The sequence below is a fragment of the Muntiacus reevesi genome, chromosome 3 (assembly GCF_963930625.1).
Source record: "Muntiacus reevesi chromosome 3, mMunRee1.1, whole genome shotgun sequence".
In the NCBI taxonomy this organism is placed as follows: domain Eukaryota; kingdom Metazoa; phylum Chordata; class Mammalia; order Artiodactyla; family Cervidae; genus Muntiacus; species Muntiacus reevesi.
In genome coordinates this window covers 59,947,446-59,972,912 of record NC_089251.1, presented here as the reverse complement: position 1 = coordinate 59,972,912, position 25,467 = coordinate 59,947,446, and the positions used below count along the sequence as shown (strand labels likewise).

Here is a 25,467-nt window from a genome sequence, read left to right as displayed (position 1 = left end):
TGCTCACCAGAATGACTACAATTACCAAGTGTTATCAAGACCGTAAAGAGCACTCTCATACACTTCTGTTAGTCATTTAATTTGGTACACATGAGCACTTGTGTATCAGGAAACATGTTAAAGAATGTTCATAATACTACTACTTAGAATAGTTCCAAACTGGAAACAACCCACCCACCAACTATGGAATAGATAAGCAAATGATAATTATTCATATAGAGAAATACTGTGCATATATTAATAGTTATATGCAATAACATGGTTGAATCACAAAAACATAGCATTAAAACAAATGAGACAAAACTAAACTGCAGTGTTTAGAGATGTATCCTTAAGTGGTAAAAGGATAAAAGCAAGGAAGGAAGTACCAAAAAAGCCGAGGTAGAGGTTATCCTTTGAGAAAGAAGAGGTGGTTTTGGTTGGGAATGGCCCTGTGGGAGTCCTGGAATATTGGCAGTATTCTGTTTTTAGTGTGGATTGTGTTAAATGGATATGAGTTAAGGTATGCATGTATGTTTCATGCTCTTTTCTGTATGAGTAATAATTTTTCTTATGAAAAAGTTGTAAATTCGTTCATGGGATGGTATGACAGAGCAAAAAGGAACAGAAACCATCATCTTTAAAAGAATGTTTCTATAAAGAACCAGCCTCTCAGATTTAGTCTTTTACATAACAGGGTTGTAAAGTAAAGGACCATATGGTTACTCTCCGTGATCAAGGTGAAGGTGAAGATTTGCTGTCCTGTCCAACTGCCAAAATACTAGATGATCTGCACAAACACAAAGATGTCATCCTTGTGCCTTTTGCTAAAGATACAATTAGGTGAGGTGAGGAAAAGAAGCCCTGTACTGTAACTTTATTCAATTAGTGGTTCCCATCCTAGAATCTTCTACCCCCAGTGCTTCCCCAAATCAGTAATGGTGGTCCTTAAGTAGTTTATGTTATTTCAGAAAGCCTAATTGAAGTTGTGTTAGCTTACAATAAGAGCAAGCATGTGTTTATTTGATGGGGTGGGGGCGGGGAACTCAAAATAACAGAAGTCCAAGAGAAAGAGAAACTAATAATAGGAGTTCCTGGTGACTGAAAGGGTGAGGCCCACAATCCAGTTTTTGAGGGTTTCAAAAAATGTTCCCAAGTTACTTGAGACCATCTTAGCTTGACTGATTGGACTAAAAAAAAAATTGATGGTTGCAACAAGTTATCTTTGCCTAGATTTGAACTCCTTGGATTCAGTAATTAATGCAGTCACTTCCATCATTCTGCAGTTACAATGGGCTATCAGATTGGGGGTAGGAGGACCCTCTAACAAAAGCTGTTCTCAAAACAGTATCCACCATTGTAGCCCATTTTACCACCTGGCGGGTATGATGCTTGAGTGTAAGTGGTGCTCCCCGCATATGGGGTGACTTCTGCTGGGGGAGTCATGAGATGCATTAAGAAATGTAAATGTTGAATGGCATACCTTATACTTAAGAACTATATTTCTGAAGAGCGATTTATAGAACATTTGCAGTTAAAGCAGTATTGTTTGCATTTAAATTCTTAAGAAATTGTGGCATTCCCTGGTGGTCCAATGGTTAGGACTCTGCGTTTTTATTACTGGGACCTGGGTACAATGCAGGCAAAAAAAAGAAAGAGCTTAAGAAATTGGACACTTCTTCCTAAAATGTCTTTTTCTTTCAAGTGATTCTGGTGGTCCCTGTGATGAAAAGGGTCTAGACTGTGATGTTTTACTGGAGCCAAATACACCATGGGGCCCCAAGAGTGGGGAGCTTAATGCTGTAAGTAGCTTGTTTCATTTATTTTTTATTTATTTTTTATTTATAAAAGAAACTGATGATATCTAATCTTTGACAGAAATATGATCAGTTTAAATTAATAGTGCAATTTTCATTAATAGGCATTTACTGACTATCATAACAAAGTGTTATGCTGAATTAACAGGACTATAAGGCTGATATTTTCCTTGCCCTCAAAGAATTAATAATCAAATTTGGGGGGAAAATGTAGTCTTCAGGGTTTATTATGGACAAATAGTGATTTGCAGAATAAAGATAATATGAATGGGATATTTTATCCCCTTAGCTCTATAAACTTTTTTGGTGTAAAATTCTCTTTTCTTAAATTGTATTCAGTAATGCATTTAGTTTTTCCAAGGTTTCAAAACTGAGATGTTTTTAAGGTTACTGGAAAGCTTTGATGCGTTTGATTACTGTGACTAACAGCCAGGAAGTCTCTATTTGCCTGTGAACATCCTGTCTTTGTGTTAGTTGAAGTAGCATTTATCTAAGAAAGTGAAATATCCCATGTAAAATGTGCTATAAGCTTCAGATTGCTATTAGTGTTTAATTATTGACATTTATTTATAAATTGTATATAAAATAGCAAATTTCTTGAATATCCATATATATATGGTTCTTTAATTTATAATAAAATATAAACATTAAAAAGTAAAATAATTAACAAAATAACAAATTATATTATCTCTATATGTGATTTATTTGTCCTTTAGAAATGACACTAGGAAATGTTGATTTTTTTTTTTTTTTGTAAACATACACATTTTTCTCTAGGCAGGGAATATAAAAGATCGTACTATATCATTTTTAGATGAGATATTTCACCCTAGAAGGGAGCCATACTTGTAACTTTCTCTAACTCTTCTACACCATCCAGATGAAAATATGGAGCTGCAATCTAAGTAGATGCGTATGTATTAATCTCTTATTTGACTTTTTTTATAGTTCTTATCACTGAAAAACTGGACTCTGCAGCTGGTAAGTGAGTGACTATATTTCTCTTTCATAAATCTTTCTCCCTACATCAAAGTTTAGTTTAATAGAATCTTATAAATATTTTATAGTGAAGTGAGTGAAGTGAAAGTTGCTCAGTCGTGTCTGACTCTGTGACCCCATGGACTACTATACAGTCCATGGAATTCCCTAGGCCAGAATACTGGAGTGGATAGCCTTTCCTTTCTCCACGGGATCTTCCCAACCCAGGGATCAAATCTAGGTCTCCCACATTGCAGGCAGATTCTTTTCAACTGAGCTATTGGAGAAAACCCTTATTTTATAGGTGTTAGTTAAATGTGTAACATCCTTTTCAGCATCTATAATTTCACATTTACTAAAAATATCGTTGTCTTCCCTCATAGCTAAATTGGTAAAGAATCCACCTGCAGGAGACCCCAGTTTGATTCCTGAGTTGGGAAGATACGCTGGAGAAGGGATTTGCTACCCACTCCAGTATTCTTGGGCTTCCCTTGTGGCTCAGCTGGTAAAGAATCTGCCTGCAATGTGGGAGACCTGGGTTCGATCCCTGGGTTTGGAAGATCCCCTAGAGAAGGGAAAGGCTACCCACTCCAGTATTTTGGCCTGGAGAATTCCATGGACTGTAAAACAGACATATACTCCTTTATCTGGCTGCATAACCCATAAGCTTTCTTCCCCCCCTCCCCCTTAAGTTTTCTTAAAGGACTTTTTTTAAAAGTCACTTGGAAGTCACATTTAAAATATTGAACAAAACAACAAATCATTTAAGTTCCATTTATTTGGTTGGTTGATTGACTTATTGTTTGTTCCTGCCTGTTTACCATTACTATGCCATCTGCCACCAGTATTCACAAGAATGGAATAGAAATTTGAATCAGTGATAACAGGAGGGTGGATAGATGCAGGAAACTGATGTGAATATGTTTAATCCAGGACCACATTAACCCAGAGAATTTGCACATGTGCCTATTTGTTGTTTAGTCGCTAAGTCATGTCTGACTCCTTTTCAACCCCATGGACTGTAGCCCACCAGGGTCCTCTGTCCGTGGGATTTCCCAGGCAAGCATACTGAAGTGGGTGGCCATTTCTTTCCCCATTGCTTGTTTATGAGACTACATTAATATTGACAATTATTGTATTTTAACTTAGTTTTAATAATCAAGGAAAATATTTTCAGTTGAGAAATAGAGTTGCAGTTCAGCAAATACTAAGTACCTATAATGAGCCTATCACTCTGCTAGAATCTATGAAAATAGTAAATTTTCTAAATATTTCATGTAATGTTATCCTGTCTTAAACGTAGACATTCTTAGATCCATTTCCCAAGTGTTGTGCTAGGCAGTGGTCATTTCATCACTTCTTGTTTGGCTCATTCATCCAAAATAAGTATATAAATGTGTTTGGAAGAATTCATTGGTGATGTGATAAGATAAAATTTTAATATGGTATGTTTTGTTTTTTATTTTAGAAACAGCAGTCATTATTTTCAGAAGAAGAAGAATATACCACTGGGTCCGAGGTCACTGAAGATGAAGTTGGAGATGAAGAAGAAGTATCCAAGAAACAAAGTATGGATTTCTAAGTTGAAACTCATCTCACTTTTATAAGGAGGCTATATCCTGAAGGATTTAAGGCAAGGGATGAGGAAGAGGCTTTATAAGTCTACATGGTAGGTTACAATGTGGAAAAAATAATAGAGGCTTCCTCAAGATTCTCTAACGCTGACACTAACATAGAACACTCATAAAGTTATTTTTAAAAAGTGAGGTATTACTAAGAAATAATCCTCCAAGTTTTCGTTTCAGGTATAACTTAATGAGTTTCTCAAAATGTGTAGCTACATCAGTATACCTGAGATAATTTGAAATGACACTCAAATTCATTTGATAATAATTATTATTAATTATAATTAAGTAATTATTTGATTTAATAAAATTAACAGTAATTTTATTATATAATACATTATAATAATTAATAATTAATTTAATAAAATAATTAAATAATAGTCATCAAAGTATGATTTTTTTAACAATTAAAAGCATTATTTTATACAACTGCAAAATGAACTTGTATCAAAAATTTTTAACTCATTAGTGAGAGAAATAGCAGAAAAGGTCGGGTTAGGGTTAGGCATTTGACTACTCAGGTATTTATAGGCATTTGAAAAAAGAATGTTAAGAAAAAGATTGCAAATTAAATACAAAACTGATTAATGTTCTACAGGGCAGTAAATCCATAATCTTTGGGATTATCTTTCCTATTAGAAATAATTTGCTTTTCTATTAGACATAAAAATTTGCATGGTAACTTGAAACTTCACAGCATCTAGGCCTTCATCATTAGGCATTTTTCTCTTTATTACTATATTTCACTTGCTTGTATGTACTTTGTTAAAGATTTTTTATTAGTGTTCATGAGGGATATTTGTAGTTTTTTTATGATGTCTTCAAATTTTGTTATCAGGTTGATACTGACCTCATAAAATGAGTTGGAAAATGTTCACTACCCTTTTCTGAAAGAATCTGTATAGTATTTGTATTCTTTGGCCCTAAAATGTATGATAAAATTTAGCAGTGAAGTCATTTGGGCCTGGAGTTTTCTTTATCGGAAGACTTTTAACTATGAATTCAGTGTCTTTTATTAATAGAGTGCTATTCAAGTTTCTATTTCTTCTTGAATCTGTTTTGACAACTTCTTTCAAGGAATATGTCCATTTTATCCAAATTGTCAGTGTCAGATTTATTAGCATGAGGTTGCTCCTAGTATTTTCTTATCCTTTTCTATCTGAAGGATTTCTGGTGATGTCCCTCTTTCATTTCTGGTATTGTTAATTTGTGTTTTATATTCCTTTTTTCTTGATCAGTTTAGCTACAGGTTTATTAGTTTTATTGATCTTTTCCAGGAACCAGCTTTTGATTTCATAGACTTTCTCTGTAGTTTGTCTATTTTATAGTTCATTGATTTTCAGTCTTATATTTACTGTTTCCTTCCTTGAACTTACTTTGGACTTAACTTCCTCTTTTTTCTAGCTTCTTAATGTGGAAACTTAAATCATTGATTTTTTACTTTCTTTTCTAGTATAAGCATTTAAAACTATAAGACTCACTCTAAACACTGCTTTTAACACAGGTTTTGGTATATCTTGTTTTCATTTATATTTAATACAAAATATTTTCTAATTTCCCTCATGATTTTGTCTTTGACCCATGTATTGCTCAGTAATGTGTTTAATTTCCAAATATTTTCCGATTTTCTGAATACTTTTCAGTTGTGGATTTCTCATATAATTCCATTATGATAAAAAAATGTACTGTCTGTGCTTTCACCTTCTAAGTTTTATTGACACATGTTCCAGATGTGCATGAAAACAATGTGAATTCTGTTATTGGTGGAGTAGTCTGTAAATGTAGAGTGAAGTCAGTTTGATTTTCTAGTGCTCATTTTCTGACTGCTTGTTCTATCAATTAGTAAGAGATTAGTATTGAAATCTCAAGCTATCATGTTAATTTATGTATTTTTCCTTTCAAGTCTGTCAGCTTTTGCTTTATGTATGGGTTAGAGCTTTGTAACCGGGCACATATACAATTACAGTGTATTGACTCTTTTATCATGATATAGTTTCCCAGGTGGCACAGTAGTAAAGAATCTGCCTGCCAATGCAGGAGACTCAAGAGACATGGGTTCAATCCCTGGTTTGGGACGATCCACTGGAATGGGAAATGGCAACTGACTCCAGTATTCTGGACTGGAAAATTCCATAGAGAGAGGAGCCTGATGGGCTACAGTCCATGGGGTCTCAAAGAGTCAAAGACATGACTGAGCAGCAGGCATCGCATGGCTTAGTATGTGTTTGAGCTTTGTAACTAGGCATGTATGCATTTATAGTGTGCTGACTATTTTATCATGATGGAGCCCTCTTTATTTATAGTAGAATTGCTTATCTTAAAGTCTGTTTTGTTTAATTTTAAGATAATCACTCTAGATTTGTTTTGTTTACCATTTGAATGATATATCTTTCTTCTTTTATTTTCAACGTTGGCGTTCTTAATTTGAAGACTATATCTTGTAGATAGCATATTGTTGGAAATTGCTTTCTTGTCCAATTTGACAATCTCTGCATTTTGATTGGACCATTTATTGTATTTATATTTAATATATTTAGTTGATATGGTTGTGTTAGGTTTGCCAGTTTGCTGTTCATTTTCTAGTTGGCTCAAATGTTTTGTTTCTCTGTTTCTCCTTTCCCGCTTTTTTTGTGCTAAGAAAATAATTTTAGTATATTATTTAAATTGTTAGCTTTTTAGTTATATTTCTTTGCATTTGATTGTTCTAAAGATTTCAACATGCCTTTTTAATCTATCACAGTCTACTTAAAGGTAATATGAATTACTCCAGGTAGAATATTAACATAAGAACCTTTAGAGAAGGGAACAAAGAAAAATATATACCTTTAGTCCTTTGTATTTACCAACATGTTTATCATTTGTTTCTATATCTTTGTTACCATCTGATGTTATTTTCTTTCATTCATTCATTCATGAGTGAGTGAAGGTCTCTCAATGTGTCTGACTCTTTGCAAACCCGTGAATTCTTTACCAACTGAGCATGAAGGAGTTCTTATTTCCTGTAGGGCAAGTATACTGCAAGTGCACTAGTGAATTGTTTTTATTCACCTGAAAATGTCTTTATTTTGCTTTTGTTTTTGAAGTACAGTTTTCTCAATTTGTAATTTGTGATTAACATCTTTTTTCTTTTAGCACCTTATTAAATTTGGAGGATAATTGCTTTATCATGTGTTGGTTTCTGTCATACAACAGCACTAATCAGCCGTAACTGTATAATTATATATCTATATATAGCCTTCTTTCAGCACTTTAAATATGGCATTTCAATGTCTTCTGGCCTCCATTGTTTCTGCGAAGTTAGTCCTTATGATAAAAATTTTCCCGTTACGTATGTAATGTACACTTTTAATCTTGCTGCTTTTGAGATTTATCTTTTTATTTTTGACTTAGAAGCTTGACTATGACATGCCTAGATGTGATTTTCTTTGTGTTTATTTTATTTGGGATTTGTTGAATTTCTTGAATCTATAAATTGTTATCTTACAATCGTTACTTCTTTAAGTATTTTTTGTGCCCCTTTCTCACATTTGTTTTCTGGTTCTTCAATATACCTGTGGCCTTTTGATATTGTCTTGGAGGCTCTGGGTGTTTTCTTCAGTCATCTCTTCCCCCGATTGGATAGTTTCTAATCCTTGACTTCATATTCAGTGATTCATTTTTCTGCCATTTCAGATTTTCTTTTGAGCCTATCTGGTACATTTTTTCACTTTTTCATTTCAGTTATACCTTTCAGCTCTAGAATTTCCCCCCTGGTTCTTCTTTTATACTTTATGTGTTGAGATTCTCTCTACCACTTTTCCTTTGAACATATCTGTAACAGTTGCTTTGAAATTATTGTCTCCCAAGTCCAACATGCTGGCCTTCTCAATCAGTTTCTATTAACTGTTTCTTCTGAGTGGATCATACTTCTCATTTTCTTTATCTCATGACTTTTGGGTGAAAACTAAATACTGTAGGTTATCTTTGTGCAACTCTGAAACCTTTTATTCTCCTAAGAATTGTTGGGATTTTTGTTCTTATAAGCAATTAACCTGCCTAAGCCACACTGCAAAATCTGTCTCCCTGCTGGTGTCTCTGCACGGGTTTTTTTGCCTGCTAGCTGCTGCTGCTTTTGCCTGCCCCCCACCTCAAAGGCTACACCAGCCTGTGTAGTTTAGTGAGCTTCTTATGGTACTATCTCTCTGGTTCTCATAAAGTTCAGGTGGAGGAAAGAAATTTGCTCTGGGTTCCTTCATGGTCGCCAAAACTGTTGACTGAAAATATATATTCACATTCTGAAAGTAGAGAGCTGAAAGTAGGGAATGTTTGGGACGCTGAGCCCAGGAGACAGCATCTCAGTAGCTCTGAGAAAACTGCTCCATGGAGGCAGGGGGACATTAGGCTATATACAGTTCAGTTCAGTTCAGTTCAGTCGCTCAGTCGTGTCCGACTCTTTGCGACCCCATGAATCATAGCACACCAGGCCTCCCTGTCCATCACAAACTCCCGGAGTTTACTCAAACTCATGCCCATCAAGTCATTGATGCCCTCCAGCCATCTAATCCTCTGGCGTCCCCTTCTCCTCTTGTCCCCAATCCCTCCCAGCATCAGGGTCTTTTCTAATGAGTCAACTCTTCGCATGAGGTGGCCAAAGTATTGGAGTTTCAGCTTCAGCATCAGTCCTTCCAATGAACACCCAGGACTTATCTCCTTCAGGATGGACTGGTTGGATCTCCTTGCAGTCCAAGGGACTCTCAAGAGTCTTCTCCAACACCACAGTTCAAAAGCATCAATTTTTCAGCACTCAGCTTTCTTCACAGTCCAACTCTCACATCCATACATGACCACTGGAAAAACCATAGTCTTGACTAGACGGACCTTTGTTGGCAAAGTAATGTCTCTGCTTTTTAATATGCTATCTAGGTTGGTCATAACTTTCCTTCCAAGGAGTAAGCGTCTTTTAATTTCATGGCTGCAGTCACCATCTGCAGTGATTTTAGAGCCCCAAAAAATAAAGTCTGACACTGTTTCCACTGTCTCCCCATCTATTTCCCATGAGGTGATGGGATCAGATGCCATGATCTTAGTTTTCTGAATGTTGAGCTTTAAGCCAACTTTTTCACTCTGTCTTTCACTTTCATCAAGAGGCTTTTTAGTTCCTCTTCACTTTCTGCCATAAGGGTGGTGTTATTTGCATATCTGAGGTTATTGATATTTTTCCCAGCAATCTTGATTCCAGCTTGTGCTTCTTCCAGCCCAGCGTTTCTCATGATGTACTCTGCATATAAGTTAAATAAGCAGGGTGAGAATATACAGCCTTGACATACTCCTTTTCTTATTTGGAACCAGTCTGTTGGTCCATGTCCAGTTCTAACTGTTGCTTCCTGACCTGCATACAGGTTTATCAAGAGGTAGGTCAAGTTTGCAACAAATAGAGCAGGCAGTCTGAACATCAAGATCAGTTATCAAGTGAAGGAATTTAGCATTCTGTGTATGGGAAGATGCAAGTCTTTGGGCTCACTGAATTTATTTCTTTCATATGTACCTCAGCTCTCTGCGGCCAATCCTGTTTCCTTGTTCACCTTACTTCTTGCATTCCCCCAACTTCTCAGCAATCACCATGGAGGGTGGCGGCATCTGCAGGATGACAGTTTGGGGAATTTAGTGGTCAGCCAAGGAAAGAATTTATTGGAGGGTGCACCTGCTTGGTGGTTTCCCTGCTTTGGGGTTCCACCTAGATTCCTACTTCTTTTTCCAGTCCCAGGTCTGACCTGTGATAATTCAAGCCAGCAAGACTCTCAGAAGCTCAAGCTAAAAACAGTTTGGGGAAGTCATTCAAAGGCACAGGAAACATGCTTCCTCTCACAGAGAGCAGTTCTGTCTTGCAGTGCTCAACACCCCACCCTAGTTTCTGCTTGCCTTTTTAGCTGAGCTTCCTAGGGTTTCCCGTGTACTTGCATAGTTTAACATTCAGCTCAGAATTTGGGCATAGTTCATGTTCACATTTTAGGCCTCAGATCTCTTTCTTGTTTCCACATTTTCTGCTTTGAATTCCTAGCTTCTCTGTTGCTTTGAACTCTGTCATTTTCTCCCTGCAACTCAAGGTTATGATTTTCCTCCCTGAGCTGGGGAGGAGGGGGAAAGTGCCCTCAGATAAGGAAGCTTTTTTCACATGTAAACAGTGAACTTTCTCTCTTCCTTTGATTATTCTCCAGTACCTGCAGATGATTGTTTATACTATTTTTGTTCTGTTTTTATCATTATTTTGGGGGGAGGAATTGTCCACCCTTTCACACTGCTGTTATCATGTAGCCCACCCTGTCATGGATTTTTAGCAATATAACACTTGTTAATCTCCCACATTAACAGAGAGACACATGTCAGGGGCCCAGGGCCAGCACACAAATAAATCTATCTAGATTCTAGATGTTGTTTTGTCTTTATTCTGATATCTTCAAGGTTGTCTTCTGTGTAGCACATTTTACAGGTTTTTCATTTATGGTAGTGATGAAGTTTCTTTTTTAAGATAGAGCAAAAACTGTAAAGATGGTGTACAAATAATTGATAATTGGGAAACAGCAATCTAATGTATTATTATCAACCTTCCAACCTTGTTTTTAGATAAATACTTCTTTCCCCTCCCTCTTTTTTTGCCTGTCTCCTTTCTCCACTAAACTGTCAGCCAAGAGTAAGGTCCGAATGTTCACTGCAGGAATGCCCTCATTTCGAATACAGTTTATCCCAGATCTGCATTTTCCCAGGATCATTTATGTTCTGCCTCCATTTTTACCCTCATAGCCCAACCTCCTGTGTGAACAAAGGCATTTTAAAGATTGTGTGTGTGAACTCTTCTTTCCTCCCCTTCTCAATTTGTGATTTTCTAGGTTACAGTTATTTTTTATATTGAAAAATTTGAAATTAGGAGATGACTCCACTGTCACGTTAGATTCAGGGAAATAAATATGTGTAATTTCTCCAACATTTTTCTACGTTTAATTTCATTGGGTCTTGGAATTCATTGCCCTCATTTTTCTCCCTAAGATTTTCACCAAGTAGAAGAAAAGTAAAATGAACCTCTATAAAGCACTTTTAGTCTTATTTCTCCATATATTTACTTTTTATCCAAAGGTAATTTTTTAGTTTTTAAAAGCAGTGTTTTATTTTTTCAGTGATTTTATTGTTTGGATATGACAAGTGCATGGGCTGATAACACTGACATTCTATTATCAGGGAAAAAGGAGAAGCCAAAGAAGTTCACTAAACAACCAAAGAAGCAGCTGTCTTCACCCTGTGGTCAGAAGAAAGAAAAGGCCCTGGAGAAGGTAGCTATAAATTGTCTATTCTAATTATTACTGTTCTTAAGTTGTATTAAGAAATAAGCAGGTACGTCCAGGAAAAATCTGAAAAAGAAGAGCTACGGTACCATAGTGGAATGCTAGCAGTGTAAAAATGAGTGAAGAATCTCTGTAAAGACTGAGATTAAAGATCTCTAAGGTGTATTGACACATGAAGAAAGGAAAGTGAAGTATAAGAAAGATAAATCAGAAGTTTTGGATTAGCATATACAAACTACTACTATATATAAAATAGACAAGATCCTATAGCACAGGGGAACCGTATTCAAAGTCTTATAATAAACTACAATGGAAAAGTGTGAAAAAGAATATATACAAATATATATATAAAATGGACTTCCCTGGTAGCTCAGACAGTAAAGAATCTGCCTGCAATGTGGGAGACCCAGGTTTGATCCCTGGGTTGGGAAGATCCCCTAGAGAAGGGAATGGCTATCCACTCCAGTATATATATATATATTTATATATGTAAGCTGAATCATTTTATACCAGAAACTAATACACCATTGCAAATTAACTCTAAGAGAAGAAGAAAAAAGGAAAAGTACAGAGCAGTATGTATAGTGGTATATTATGCTACCATTTATGTAGAATAGATAAAGGAATATATATGAATTTTCTTATATATCCATAAAGTAGCTGTAGAAAGCTATATCAGACATTAATAAAATTGGTTGCCTCTAAGGAAGGGAACTGAATATCTAGGGAGAGGGACAGAAACTTTTTTACTATGTGTCCTATTTATACTTCTTGAATTTTGAACCAGTGTTACTTATTCAAAAAATAAAACAATTTTTAAACTTGATTATATTTTATGACCATTTAAAATTATTCTTGTTTCCTCATGCCTTCAAAGGAAGGAGTAAAAAGCCAGGTAGGAATAAGAGAACAGTATATAACTACTGTTGGCTAAAAGAGGAGCTGTGGATTCTAAAAATGTGTGAAAAGCTGGGGTGGAGACACATTCCACACAGTATTTATTGGATGGATTACACTTTCATCTCCATGTTAAGGACCACAGGCACAGAATGAGTGAATTCTAAAAGATTGCATTAGAGGTGGGGGGCTTCCAGGTCAGATAAATAAAATGGGTTCTAATTCTAGGTCTCTTTCCCTTTGGATAAGTTTCTTAACTCCTCTGAAACTGTTTTAATATAGAGATAATAATAGCATCCATCTCACATGGTTGTTGCAGGGCTTCAATGAAACAATGCTTGTAATGCTCTTGGTACAGTATCTTGTACCCAATAAATGTAAACTCTTTTTTGTTATTACCTATAATGCTAATCAGTAAATATGTTCTAATTGGGCTTTAATGTTGTCTACTTTTTTTTAGTCAACTTCTAGAGATGTGTCTCCTTTCATGTGAGTATTACTCCTTAATCCAGTCAGATGTTCACTCTAAAAACATCAATGCTGATTTCTGTGTAATTTTTTCAATAGTGTGAGTATGCAGAAGAATAAGTGGGATCCCACAAGATCCTTGAGATTCAACCAAGATGCCCAAAGAGAAGATGGTAAGTAGTATTATTTGGGTAATGTACAGATTGGATATAAATAGCAATGATAGGAGTCTTACGAAGTATGCTGAATAGCTTTAAAGGTTCCAACTAGAATAAGGCCCAAAATTAGCACATTCCCTTAGGCATCAACCAGAGTTTCATTACTAGACAACCCCAGTAGATAATGTGTGATTTCATGCATCCATCATTCTGAGGTCTCTCAGCCTGACTTTCATCCACTGCTTCCACTTTCAAGAAGACTGAATATGTCTTCAGCTGATTTACAGTCATCTTAAAAGCAGCCCAGTTATATACATATGAGCCATTTTGCCACTTGAAGCCTAAAGTCCTTCAAAGATAAATAGGTGTATGTGTCTGCAAATAATATACAGTGGTATTTTCATGGACTTTTAATAATTGCAGTCTTCTTTAAGAAATAAAAATTATTAAACATCCTCATAAAATAAGATTTATTAATTTTGACCTTTCAGATCAGCGGCGGATGTCTGAAATTACTGGGCACTTAATAAAGATGAGATTGGGTGATCTGGATCGAGTCAGGTCAAAGGAAGCAAAAGAAGTAAGAATTACGTACTCATGTATGGTGCTTGCTTAGTACTCTTTCCTACTTTATTTTCATCATAAGTATAAAGATGCTTTATGATTTAAAAGAGTAAATTTTTAATATATTTTTATATTCTGTACCAGTTAGCCAATTCATTCACATAAAAGTTTTTCACCACCTCTTATGGCCCATAGACCTGTGTAACACAGATAGTAAAGTCACTGTCTTTGTCACTGTCACTTTGACAGTCACTGTCACTGAAAGTATAGTATCCAAGAACAGATTAACTCTATCGTGGAAGGTGACCTCCTGGAGTTGCTAATTTTATCAGCTCTGTATCTGTGCTTAGATGTTATCTTTAAAATAAGATGTTGTCTTACTATAAAAATGATAACAAATACCTGTACTCTTACTGAATTACATATTAGTTATAACATTATGTATCATCATTAGTATCAGTATTATATATTTACAGTAGCTTTTGCCCCTAATGCTTTTCTTGAAGAATTTACTTCCCTACAAGAAACAGGGAAAAAAATCTTCATCACCATGGGTGAGACAAATATTTCTTAGTTACAACACCAAAAGCATGATCCATAAAAGAAAAAAATTGGATTTCATCAAAATTTAAAACTTCTTTTTGAAAGGCATTATTAAGAGAATGAAAAAACAAGCCATAAACTGTGAGGAAATAAACAGCCCAATAAAAAGAAGCAGGCAAAAAATTAACCATAGACTTCATGAGAGAAGGTAGCAAAGAAGCACAGGAAAAGATGGCAGCATCACTAGTCATCTTTTTTTGTTTGTTTTTGCTAAGTCTTGTCCAACTCTTTTGTGACCTCTGTGCATGGTATTTCCCAGGCAAAAATACTAGAGCAGGTTGCCATTTCCTTCTCCAGAGGATCTTCCTGACCCAGGGATCGAATTCCTGTCTCCTGCAACGCAGGCAGATTCTTTACTGCTGAGCCACCACCAAAAATGCCATTAGTCATTATTATTGTTGTTCAGTTACTAAGTCTTGTCCTACTCTTTGTGACCCCATGGAATGTAGCATACCAAGGCTCCTCTGTCCTCCACTATCTCCTGGAGTTTGCTCAGACTCTTGTCCATTGGATCAGCCATGCTAACTATCTTATCCTCTGCTGCCCACTTCTCCTCTTGCCGTCAGTCTTTTTCAGCGTCAGAGTCTTCACCAGTGAGTCAGCTCTTCACATCAGGTGGCTACAGTATTGGAGCTTCAGCATCAGTCCTTTCAATGAATATTCAGGGTTGATTTCCTTTAGGATTGACTGGTTTGATCTTCTTGCAGTCCAGTGGACTCTGAAGAGTTTTCTCCAGCACCACAGTTTGAAAGCATCTGTTCTTCAGTGCTCAGTCTTCTTTATGATCCAGCTCTCATATCCATACATGACTACTGGGAATACCATAGCCTTGACTATACGAACCTTTGTCAGCAAAGTGGTAGCTCTGCTTTTGAATATGCTGTCTAGGTTTGGCTTAGTTTTCCTTCTAAGGAGCAAGCATCTTTTAATTTCATGACTGCAGTAAAAATTTCACCATGAAATTTTGGAGTGTCCACAGTGATTTTGAAGTTCAAGAAGGTAAAATCTGTCACTGCTTCTACTTTTTCTGCTTCTATTTGCCGTGAAATGATGGGACCAGATGCCATGATCTGAGTTTTTTGATGTTGAGTTTCAAGCCAGCTTTTCACTACCCCCATCCAGAGGCTCTTCAGTTCCTCTTCACCTCCTGCCATTAGAGTGGTGTCATCTGCATATCTGAGGTTGTTGATATTTCCCCTAGCAGTCTTGATTCCAGCTTGTGATTCATCCAGCCCAGCATTTCACATGATATACTCTGTGTAAAAGTTAAATAAGCAAGTTGACAGTATTTAGCCTTGACGTATTCCTTTCCCAGTTTTGAACCAGTCCATTGTCCCATGTCTGGTTCTAGCTGTTGCTTCTTGACCCACAAACAGGAGACAGGTAAGGTGGTCTGGTATTCCCACTTCTTTAAGAATTTTCCAGCTGTTATGATCCACACCGTCAAAGGCTTTAGTGTAGTCAATGAAGCAGAAGTAGACATTTTTCTGGAATTCCGTTGCTTTTTCCATGACCCAACAAATGTTGACAGTTTGATCTCTGTTTCCTCTGCCTTTTGTAAACCAGCTGTACATCTGGAAGTTATCAGTTCACATATGGTTGAAGCCTAGTGTGAAGGATTTTGAGCATTACCATGCTAGCATGTGAAATGAGTACAGTTGTGCAGTAGTTTGAACATTCTTTGACATTGCCCTTCTTTGGAATGGAATGAAAACTGGCCTTTTCCAGTCGTGTGGCCACTGCTGAGTTTTCCAAATTTGCTGACATATTGAGTGTAGCACTTTAACAGCATCATCTTTTAGAATTTGAAATAGCTCAACTGGAATTCCATCACCTCCACTAGCTTTGTTTGTAGTGATGCTTCTTAAGACCCACTTGACTTCATACTCCAGGGTGTCTGGCTCTAGGTGAGTGACACCACCTTGGTGGTTATCTGGGTCATTAAGACCTTTCTTGTATAGTTCTTCTGTATATTCTTGCCACCTCTTCTTCATCTCTTCTGCTTCTGTTAGGTCCATACCGTTTCTTTCCTTTTATCGTGCCCATCCTTGCATTACAATGTTCCCTTGACATCTCCAGTTTTCTTAAAGAAATGTCTAGTCTTTCCCATTCTGTTGTTTTCCTCTGTTTCTTTGCATTGTTCATTGTAGAAGGCCTTCTTATCTCTCCTTGCTTATCTCTCCTCTGGAACTCTGCGTTCAGTTGGGTATATCTTTCCTTTTTTCCTTTGCCTTTCACTTCACTTCTTTCCTCAGCTGTTAGTAAAGCCTCCTGAGACAGCCTCTTTGCCTTCTTAGTCATTAGGGAAATGTAAATTAATCCCTCAACAAGATACCACTATACACCCACTAAAATGTCTAAAAAAAGTTTTTTAATATGCTAACAAGGATATAGAGCCACTGGAACTGTCATATATAACTAGTAAGGATGCAAAAGGGAATGGCTACTTTGGAAAATAGTTTGGCTCTTTCTTATATTAATGTTTACTCACCATGCAGATCATTTCACACATCTTTACAGGGGCTTTATTTAGAATTATTAAAAACTAGAAACAACCCAAATGTCCTTTACTTGATAAGTGAATAAGACTGTGGTATATATAAAAAAGAATGAGCTACTGATACATGCAACATAGATGAATCTCCTACACATCATGGTAAGTGCAAGAAGCCTTATTCAAAAGGCGGTAAGCTATATGATTCTGTATATATATAAGGTTCTGGAAAATGCAAAGGTATAGGGACATAAAACAGATAAGTAGGGAAATTCCCTGGTTGTCCAGTGGTTAGGACTCTGTTCTTTCACTGCCAAGGGCACAAGTTCTATCCTTGGTCAGGGAACTAAGATCCTGTAAACTACACAGACCAGCCACGGAAAAAAACCCAAAGGTTGATGCTTGCCAGAATTTGTACTGTAAAGTCATCAAATCATTGGCCTTAAAAGGGGGCACTAGGGGATTTTCTTGGGGTGATGGAACTGGGTTATGTCTCCATTACAAGTGTTCACATAACTGTATGCATTTGTCAAAACTCAGAACAGTACACTAAATAGGGTGAATTTTAAAGTAAAATAATATGTATAAATTATAACTCCAAAGAGCTAAACTTTTTAATTTAAAAAATCAAAATAAAATTGCTTCTAAATTAAAAAGTAATGCTGTTTCAATAAAGCCGAGCTTCTGTTGGTTCCATATAGATAGTAACTTAATTGTGCTCCTTTGCAGTTTGCAGGAGGGATTTATTCCAGGCTTGAAGCTCAAATCAAGGCCTCAGTGCCAGTCAGTGCTCGGCAGAGCAGCTCGGAAAAAAACACAAGGTAAATCAGCAGAGGTGAATTCAGAATGCCAGCTTTGAAGTGATGATTTTTTTTTTTTCCTTAAGGGAAAAATCATATGAACACTAGAAGCACATAATTTGATTTCTGTTTTATTTTGTTTGGAGATTAGATCATCAAGACATTAGTCAGAACCAGATTTTAACTTAAGAGTTAAGACTTTAAAAGGTCATGATGGCAAAATTTAATGAAAGTATAGTTTTTTTAAATCAGTTTTCTGTTTATTGAGTCAGCTCAGTTCTGAGCCAACAGCTGACAAATGTAAGCTGTAGTGCCACTGCAAACTAGCAGAATTTTTATGCTGTTTATTGATAACATATTACTACTTTATATAAATCATTGAAATTTTCTAATTTCTTGTTCTCTCTTTATAAAATCTTACCTGTGGGACTTCCCTGGAGGTTCAGTGGCTAAGGCTCCATGCTTCCACTGCAGGGGGCTAGGGTTCAATTCCTGGTCCGGGAACTAAGATGCTTCATACTGTGCAATGGGGCCTAAGAAAAAGAATATCTAACTTGTATGTTCTGTGTCATTTTACAGCACAAATTTTCTTTGAAAGATTAGCAGTTACTGAAATGTGATCATTAATTCTACAGATCCAAATGCCTTATCTGCAATTCTGAAATCCAGAAAACTCAGAAAGCCAAAAGTTTTTTTCATACATTTGTGGCAACTCAAACCTGATCTGAGCTACTGTGGTGCTATTTGTAGTTTTTATTTATCCCATTTAATATAAGTGCTCATTTGTATCAGTAAAGAAATATTCATGTGTTTGGTTATGGAGCAGTACTCCAGATTCATAATATACAATGTATGTACGTATTATCTCCACCAATTTAAAAAATACCTGAATTCCAAAATACATTTCACTCCAAGGATTTTTAAAGTAGATTATGGAGATACATGAATTTTCGTTAAATTTTGACAGTGTCAGTCAGACTTAACGTAAAGCAGTGGCAACTTCTTATTGTTTTAGAACCACCTCTTACTTTCTTTTCTGTTTAAAAAAAATCTAGGTCTAAAAGTCGTTTTGGTCAAGGTCGGCCTGCGTAAAGCACCTTAAAATATAAGAAGACAGAAGACATACCTCTGGACACCTGAAATTGCTTACTTGAAGATCTTCGGAATGATTACTTCTAAATGTTTTAAGTTATTTATTAAATATTCTTGCAAGCCACGTAAATCATAGTGGTAAGGGAAATACATAGTTAAGTCTCATGAAATTATAAATATGAAACTTCTTAAATATGATTTTCCTTTGGTTTTGAGAGAATTCATTCTTAGGTAGGTTGATAAGGAGTCTGGGGCCCTCAAGGAGGAAGGGGTCCAGGGCTCTCATGGAGGAGGAAGGGTTCTGGGCCCTTGAGAAGGAGAAAGGGGTCTGGGGCTCTCAAGGAGAAAAGGACATACATTCTTTTTCTACATTAGTCACATAAAACGGTTTTTCTTTAAGCCCAGAGCTAGTGACCCAAGGGTATGTTTTTTCTTAAGCTCTGTACTAAAGATTATGTAACAGCAATGTATCTTGCTCTAGGACATGTTTGTGTTCTTAACAAGAACCTTCTGACTGATCTTGTTATGATAAGATGTTTGCTATGGGAGTGGGCCTGATAACAGTATATAAGGCCTTGATAAGGCTATGGATGGGGGCACTCTCTATCCCCTTTCTGATGTCTATGTCAGAAGCTTTCTCTGTCCCTTTTTATACTTTAATAGAACTCTGCTACACAAAAGCTCTTGTTGATCAAGCTTGGTCCCTAGTCCTGAAGCTGAAATCGTCCTCAGAGATCACGAGTCCGACATCATTCACCATTAGCTGTCAGTGTGATGCCAGCCTATATAAAAAATTAGTATTTAGAAATTTACATAGTTAAGACTCCCAGGTATTTGTTATACTTTATTTATTTGAAAGAGAAGAGGCCTAAACTCTGAAATAGCTAAGAGTTTTTTAAGATCTTAAAAAATTAGGGGAACACATCTAGTAGTGGTACTGTACATGTGCACTGACTATAGTATGTCTTTGGGCTGTAAATTTTGTGATAGCATTGAGAACTGCCATTTATGTGATGAAATTTCCAGTGATGCTAATTTTATGTTTGCATGACTTTTAAGGAGTGACAGATCTCAAAACTGAATTAAGTAAAGTTTTAAGGTGAAGTATTTCCTGTGTTGGCAGAATGCTTAATTTTTTTCAGTGTTATTCCAGAGAAATCACAATGTTAATCCAACTCTTTTTTTCAGTTTTTAATATGTATTTATTGGTCTGGAATTACTGATTACTACTTCTTTCTTCTGTGAAGCTAGTTAAAACAACTGAATTTGTTAAATTTGGATTCTGAATTTGTTAAAACAACTGTTGATAGTTTTAGGATAGTAAATCATTTCAGTTGTATAAGATACCCACTGTACAGTTCTCAGGGCACTAAAACTCAACCATTAATCTATAACCATTCAAATAGCCTCTTAAAATGGTTATAATCAGTTATTACTTTAGAGATGTCTGGAAGGAAAGATTCTCAGATACACTTGATGGATGAAAAATTGAATTATTCAGGAGAAATCAGTTTTTCTAACCATGCAGAAAGAGTGCTCAGGGAAATTTTGTTCCAAACCGTAATCATATAACAATTATGTGTTTGGAAATTACTTATATATAGGTCTCTAAAACACTTCAATTTGCATTGTTTTTATTTTTAGTCTTCATTTATCTTATAATTGAAATCTTCTTCAAATTATTTAGAAAACAGACTTGATAATGGATAACAGAACAGCAGTTTCTATTGAAATGTTGAAGTGTTATGTGTTTTTAATGAATATTTTAGTTGGTAAATAAAGCTAGATTTTATTTGATGTTACATGCATAGCTTTGCCAAGATTTTTGAACTTCTGTTTGGAAATTTTGTTGCAGTCAACATTCAGTTGTTTGACATTTTTGAAATAGTTTATAAAATTTTTATTTGCAAAAGAAAATGTTTTATACTACATGATCTATAAGACCTATTAAATACCAGTCTTGTTTACTGTATTCTCTGATCAAAAGGATTTAGGTTTGTATGTGTTATATAGTACTGTGATGGTCACAACTGAAATATCTCATTTGATTTTTAATTGATGGTAACAAGGCAGATTGCTTCTCCCCCAGGGGGACTGTACCACTGAATTGATTTTTACAAACAGAATTTATCAAAATTTTATTTTCTTCAGGATGTGCTTTAAATTTTGTGAATGTCTGTAGTTCATAACACAGGTAACACAAACATTTTAATCATACTTGTAATAGCATTTGTTTTGCCAAATATTTTGAGGTTTTATCTTACATTAATTCTGAATTCACATTTATTTAATTGAAATAAACATTAATGACAAAAGTTAATTGCAGAGTCCCTTGATCTGAATCATTCCATCTTCTCAAAAAGTTCAGATGGGCTCCAGATCATAGGTTTTCATGGAAGAAATGAATTTTGTACATTTTAAGATTGTTTAAATTATATTATCCTGGTAAAATTTCAGCAAACATTTAAGGGATAAAATATTGCAGAAAAGATGATTGATAACTGTTGCATCATTTTGTTATTGTCCTTCTTCAGAACACTTAGCCAGGTATTGTGAGCTGTGCTGAGTGCTTTGAGAGCTGAAGCTGAAGTCCTGTCATGGTAATTGTGTGTGTGTGTGCGCACACGCACGCCCACTCAGTTGTGTTGTAACCCACCGGGCTCCTCCATCCATGGAATTTCCCAGGCAAGAATACTGGAGTGTGTTGCCATTTCCTTCTTCAGGAGATCTTACTGACCCAGGGATCAAACCCACATCTCCTGCTTGGCAGACAGATTCTTTACCACTGAGCCACCTGGGAAGCCCACCACACTAATCTGCCAAAGACAAATGTATAAAAAACAAAAAACCTTTTATCTTCAACATCTCGAAGTAATTCTTTAATCCTCAACTATTATAAAACTCACATTTTCACACGTCCCAGTTAAAAGGCATGGGGGCTACCTAGCCAGTCTAATTCTAAAAGCCTTCAGTTCAGTTCAGTCGCTCAGTCATGTCAACTCTTTGCGGCCCCATGGACTGCAGCGTGCCAGGCCTCCGTGTCCATCACTAGCTCTTAAACTCATGCCCACTGAGTCAGTGATGCCATCCAACCATCTCATCCTTTGTCGTCCCCTTACCCTCCTGCCTTCCAGCATCAGGGACTTTTCAAATGAGTCAGCTCTTTGCATCAGGTGGCCAAAGTATTGGAGTTTCAGGTTCAACATCAGTTCTTCCAATGAATATTCAGAACTGATTTCCTTTAGGGTGGACTGGTTGTATCTCCTTGCAGTCCAAGGGACTCAAGAGTCTTCTCCAACACCACAGTTCGAAAACATCAATTCTTTGGTGCTCAGCTTTCTTTATAGTCTCTCACATCCATACATGACTACTGGAAAAACCATAGCCTTGATTAGACGGACCTTTGTTAACAAAGTAATGTCTCTGCTTTTTAATATGCTGTCTAGGCTGGTCATAACTTTTCTTCCAAGGAGTAAGCGTCTTAATTTCGTGGCTGAAGTCACCTTCTGCAGTGATTTTGGAGCCCCCCCAAAAATAAAGTCAGCCACTGTCTCCACTGTTTCCCCATCTGTTTGCCATGAAGTGATGGGACCCGATGACATGATCTTAGTTTTCTGAATGTTGAGCTTTAAGCCAACTTTTTCACTCTCCTCTTTCACTTTCATCAAGAGGCTCTTTAGTTCTTCTTCACTTTCTGCCATAAGGGTGTGTCATCTGCATATGTGAGGTTATTGCTATTTCTCCTGGCAATCTTGATTCCAACTTGTGCTTTATCAGTCCAGTGTTTCTCGTGATGTACTGTACATATAAGTTAAATAAACACGGTGACAATATACAGCCTTGACGTACTCCTTTTTCATATTTGGAGCCAGTCTTGTTGTTCTATGTTCAGTTCTAACGATTGCTTTCTGATCTCCATGCAGTTTTCTCAGGAGGCAGGTCAGATGGTCTGGTATTCCCATTTCTTTCAGAATTTTCCACAGTTTATTGTGATCCACACAGTCAAAGGCTTTGGCATGGTCAATAAAGCAGAAATAGATGTTTTCCTGGAACTCCTGCTTTTTCAATAATCCAACGGATGTTGGCAATTGGATCTCTGGTTCCTCTGCCTTTTTAAAACCAGCTTGAACATCTGGAAGTTCATAGTTCATGTATTGTTGAAGCCTGGCTTGGAGAATTTTGAGGATTACTTTACTAGTATGTGAGATGAGTGCAATTGTGCAGTAGTTTGAACATTATTTGGCATTGCTTTTCTTTGGGATTGGAAAGGAAACCGACCTTTTCCAGTCCTGTGGCCACTGCTGAGTTTTCCAAATTTGCTGGCATATTGAGTGCAGGACTTTCACAGCATCATCTTTTAGGATTTGAAATAGCTCAACTGGAATTCCATCACCTCCACTAGCTTTGTTCGTAGTGATGCTTTCTAAGGCCCACTTGACTTCACTTTCCAGGATGTCTGGCTCTAGATGAGTGATCACACCATCGTGATTATCTGGGTCGTAAAGATCTTTTTTGTATAGTTCCTCTGTGTATTCTTGCCACCTCCTTAATATCTTTTGCTTCTGTTAGATCCATACCATTTCTGTCCTTTATTGTGCCCTTTTCTTTGCATGAAATATTCCCTTGGTATCTCTAATTTTCTTGAAGAGATCTCTAGTCTCTCCCATTCTATTATTTTCCTCTATTTCTTGGCACTGATCACTGAGGAAGGCTTTCTTAACTCTCCTTGCTATTCTTTGGAACTCTGCATTCAGATGGGTATATTTTTCCTTTTCTCCTTTGCTTTTGGCTTCTCCGTTTCACAGCTATTTGTAAGGCCTCCTCAGACAGCCATTTTGCTTTTTTGCATTTTTTTCTTGGGGATGGTCTTGATCCTTGTCTCCTGTACCATGTCATGAACCTTCATCCATAGTTCTTCAGGCACTCTGTCTATCAGATCTAGTCCCTTAAATCTATTTCTCACTTCCACTGTATAGCCATACGGATTTGATTTAGGTATACCTGAATGGTCTAGTGGTTTTCCCTACTTTCTTCAATTTAAGTCTGAATTTGGCAATAAGGAGTTCATAATCTGAGCCACAGTCATCTCCCGGTCTTGTTTTTGCTGACTGTATAGAGCTTCTCCATCTTTGGCTGCAAAAATATAATCAATTGGATTTTGGTGTTGATCATCTGGTGATATCCATGTGTAGAGTCTTCTCTTTTGTAGTTGGAAGAAGGTGTTTGCTATAACTAGTACATTCTCCTGGCAAAACTCTTATTACCCTTTGCCCTGCTTCATTCTGTACTCCACATTCTGAAAACCACAATCACGGAAAACTAACCAATCTAATCACATGGGCTGCAGCCTTATCTAACTCAATGAAACTATGAGCCATGCCATGTAGGGCCATCCAAGACGGACGGGTCATGGTGGAGAGTTCTGACAAAATGTGGTCCACTGGAGGAGGGAATGGCAAACCACTTCAGTATTCTTGCCTTGAGAACCTCATGAACAGTATGAAAAGGCAAAAAGCTATGACACTGAAAAATGAACTCCCCAGGTCGGTAGGTGCCCACTATGCTACTGGAGATCAGTGGAGAAATAACTCCAGAAAGAATGAAGAGACAGAGCCAAAGCAAAAACAACACCCAGTTGTAGATGTGACTGGTGATGGAACCAAGGTCTGATGCTGTAAAGAGCAATATTGCATAGGAACCTGGGATATTAGGTCCACAAATCAAGGCAAATTGGAAGTGGTCAAACAGGAGATGGCAAGAGTGACTGTTGACATTTTAGGAATCAGCGAACTAATAGGCTTAATGCTGTCATTTAAAACTGATCTAGAGACTTCCCTGAGGGCTTCCCCTGTGACACAGTGGTAAAGAATCTGCCTGCAGTGCAGGAGATACAGGAGATACAGATCTTTCTTGGGTCAGGAAGATACCCTGGAGAAGGAAATGGCAATCCGCTCCAGTATTCTTGGCTGGAAAATTCCATGGACAGAGGAGCCAAGGGGTGGCAAAGAATTGGACATGACTGAACACAGATAAACTTCCCCGGCAGTCCAGTGGTTAAGACTCCAGTTTCCAAGGCAGGGGGGACAGGTTCATTCCCTGGCCTGGAAACTAAGTTCAGGGAATAAGATCCTGTATGCCTCACTCACAGCCAATAATAATAATAATAATAAGGCTGATCTATTGAGAAGGATGATATGGGAATGATATTATTTCCAAAAGGATAGTTGGAAGATTAAATGTTTTAGAGATCTAAAATACAATGTTTTCTGGCTAATAGAAATGTTAGCTAGTATTATTGCTGCATTGTTATTTTAATATTTGGGAATTGGCCTTAAAGTCTTTAAAATGAGAGATGGATACCCCTCTTCCTCTAACTTGAGTTGTTAAGACTGATGTGTGGTTAATGCAAGAAAGGTGAGAGGTGCCTAATACTTAAGTAGTTGCTGTGGCATCATTTGTTATTTTGTTATACTGAAAGTCTTGCTTTACTTAAGCAGTGTATACAGGATTTATAGGAAGAGTTAGGTAGGAAAACTATTTCCTGATAGGTGGTAGTGACCGTGCTGTTTTCAGTGAGGTTTACTGAAGGAGAGAGGCTGCAGCCCTTGTTTTAGAGTAGCTCTTATTCCAAGGTTGTCTTTACTTCAGAAAATGTAGCTAGTTTTGCTCTTTCTGCTTG

General features: G+C 36.7%; 1 protein-coding gene across 2 annotated transcripts in view; it reads left to right on the top strand.

Moving 5' to 3' along the window:
• Positions 1 to 18,912, top strand: part of SANBR (SANT and BTB domain regulator of CSR) — a 56,988-nt gene extending 38,076 nt beyond the window's left edge. For both annotated transcript variants that reach the window (XM_065929226.1, XM_065929227.1), the window contains 10 exons: positions 677 to 822; positions 1,685 to 1,781; positions 2,745 to 2,777; positions 4,243 to 4,342; positions 11,609 to 11,700; positions 13,070 to 13,098; positions 13,177 to 13,250; positions 13,727 to 13,815; positions 17,626 to 17,717; positions 18,752 to 18,912. In XM_065929226.1, coding sequence (XP_065785298.1) covers positions 677 to 822; positions 1,685 to 1,781; positions 2,745 to 2,777; positions 4,243 to 4,342; positions 11,609 to 11,700; positions 13,070 to 13,098; positions 13,177 to 13,250; positions 13,727 to 13,815; positions 17,626 to 17,717; positions 18,752 to 18,788 — 789 coding nt within the window. In that variant the 3' untranslated portion in view covers positions 18,789 to 18,912. The remainder of the gene's footprint in view (positions 1 to 676; positions 823 to 1,684; positions 1,782 to 2,744; positions 2,778 to 4,242; positions 4,343 to 11,608; positions 11,701 to 13,069; positions 13,099 to 13,176; positions 13,251 to 13,726; positions 13,816 to 17,625; positions 17,718 to 18,751) is intronic.
• Positions 18,913 to 25,467: the final 6,555 nt, after the last annotated feature.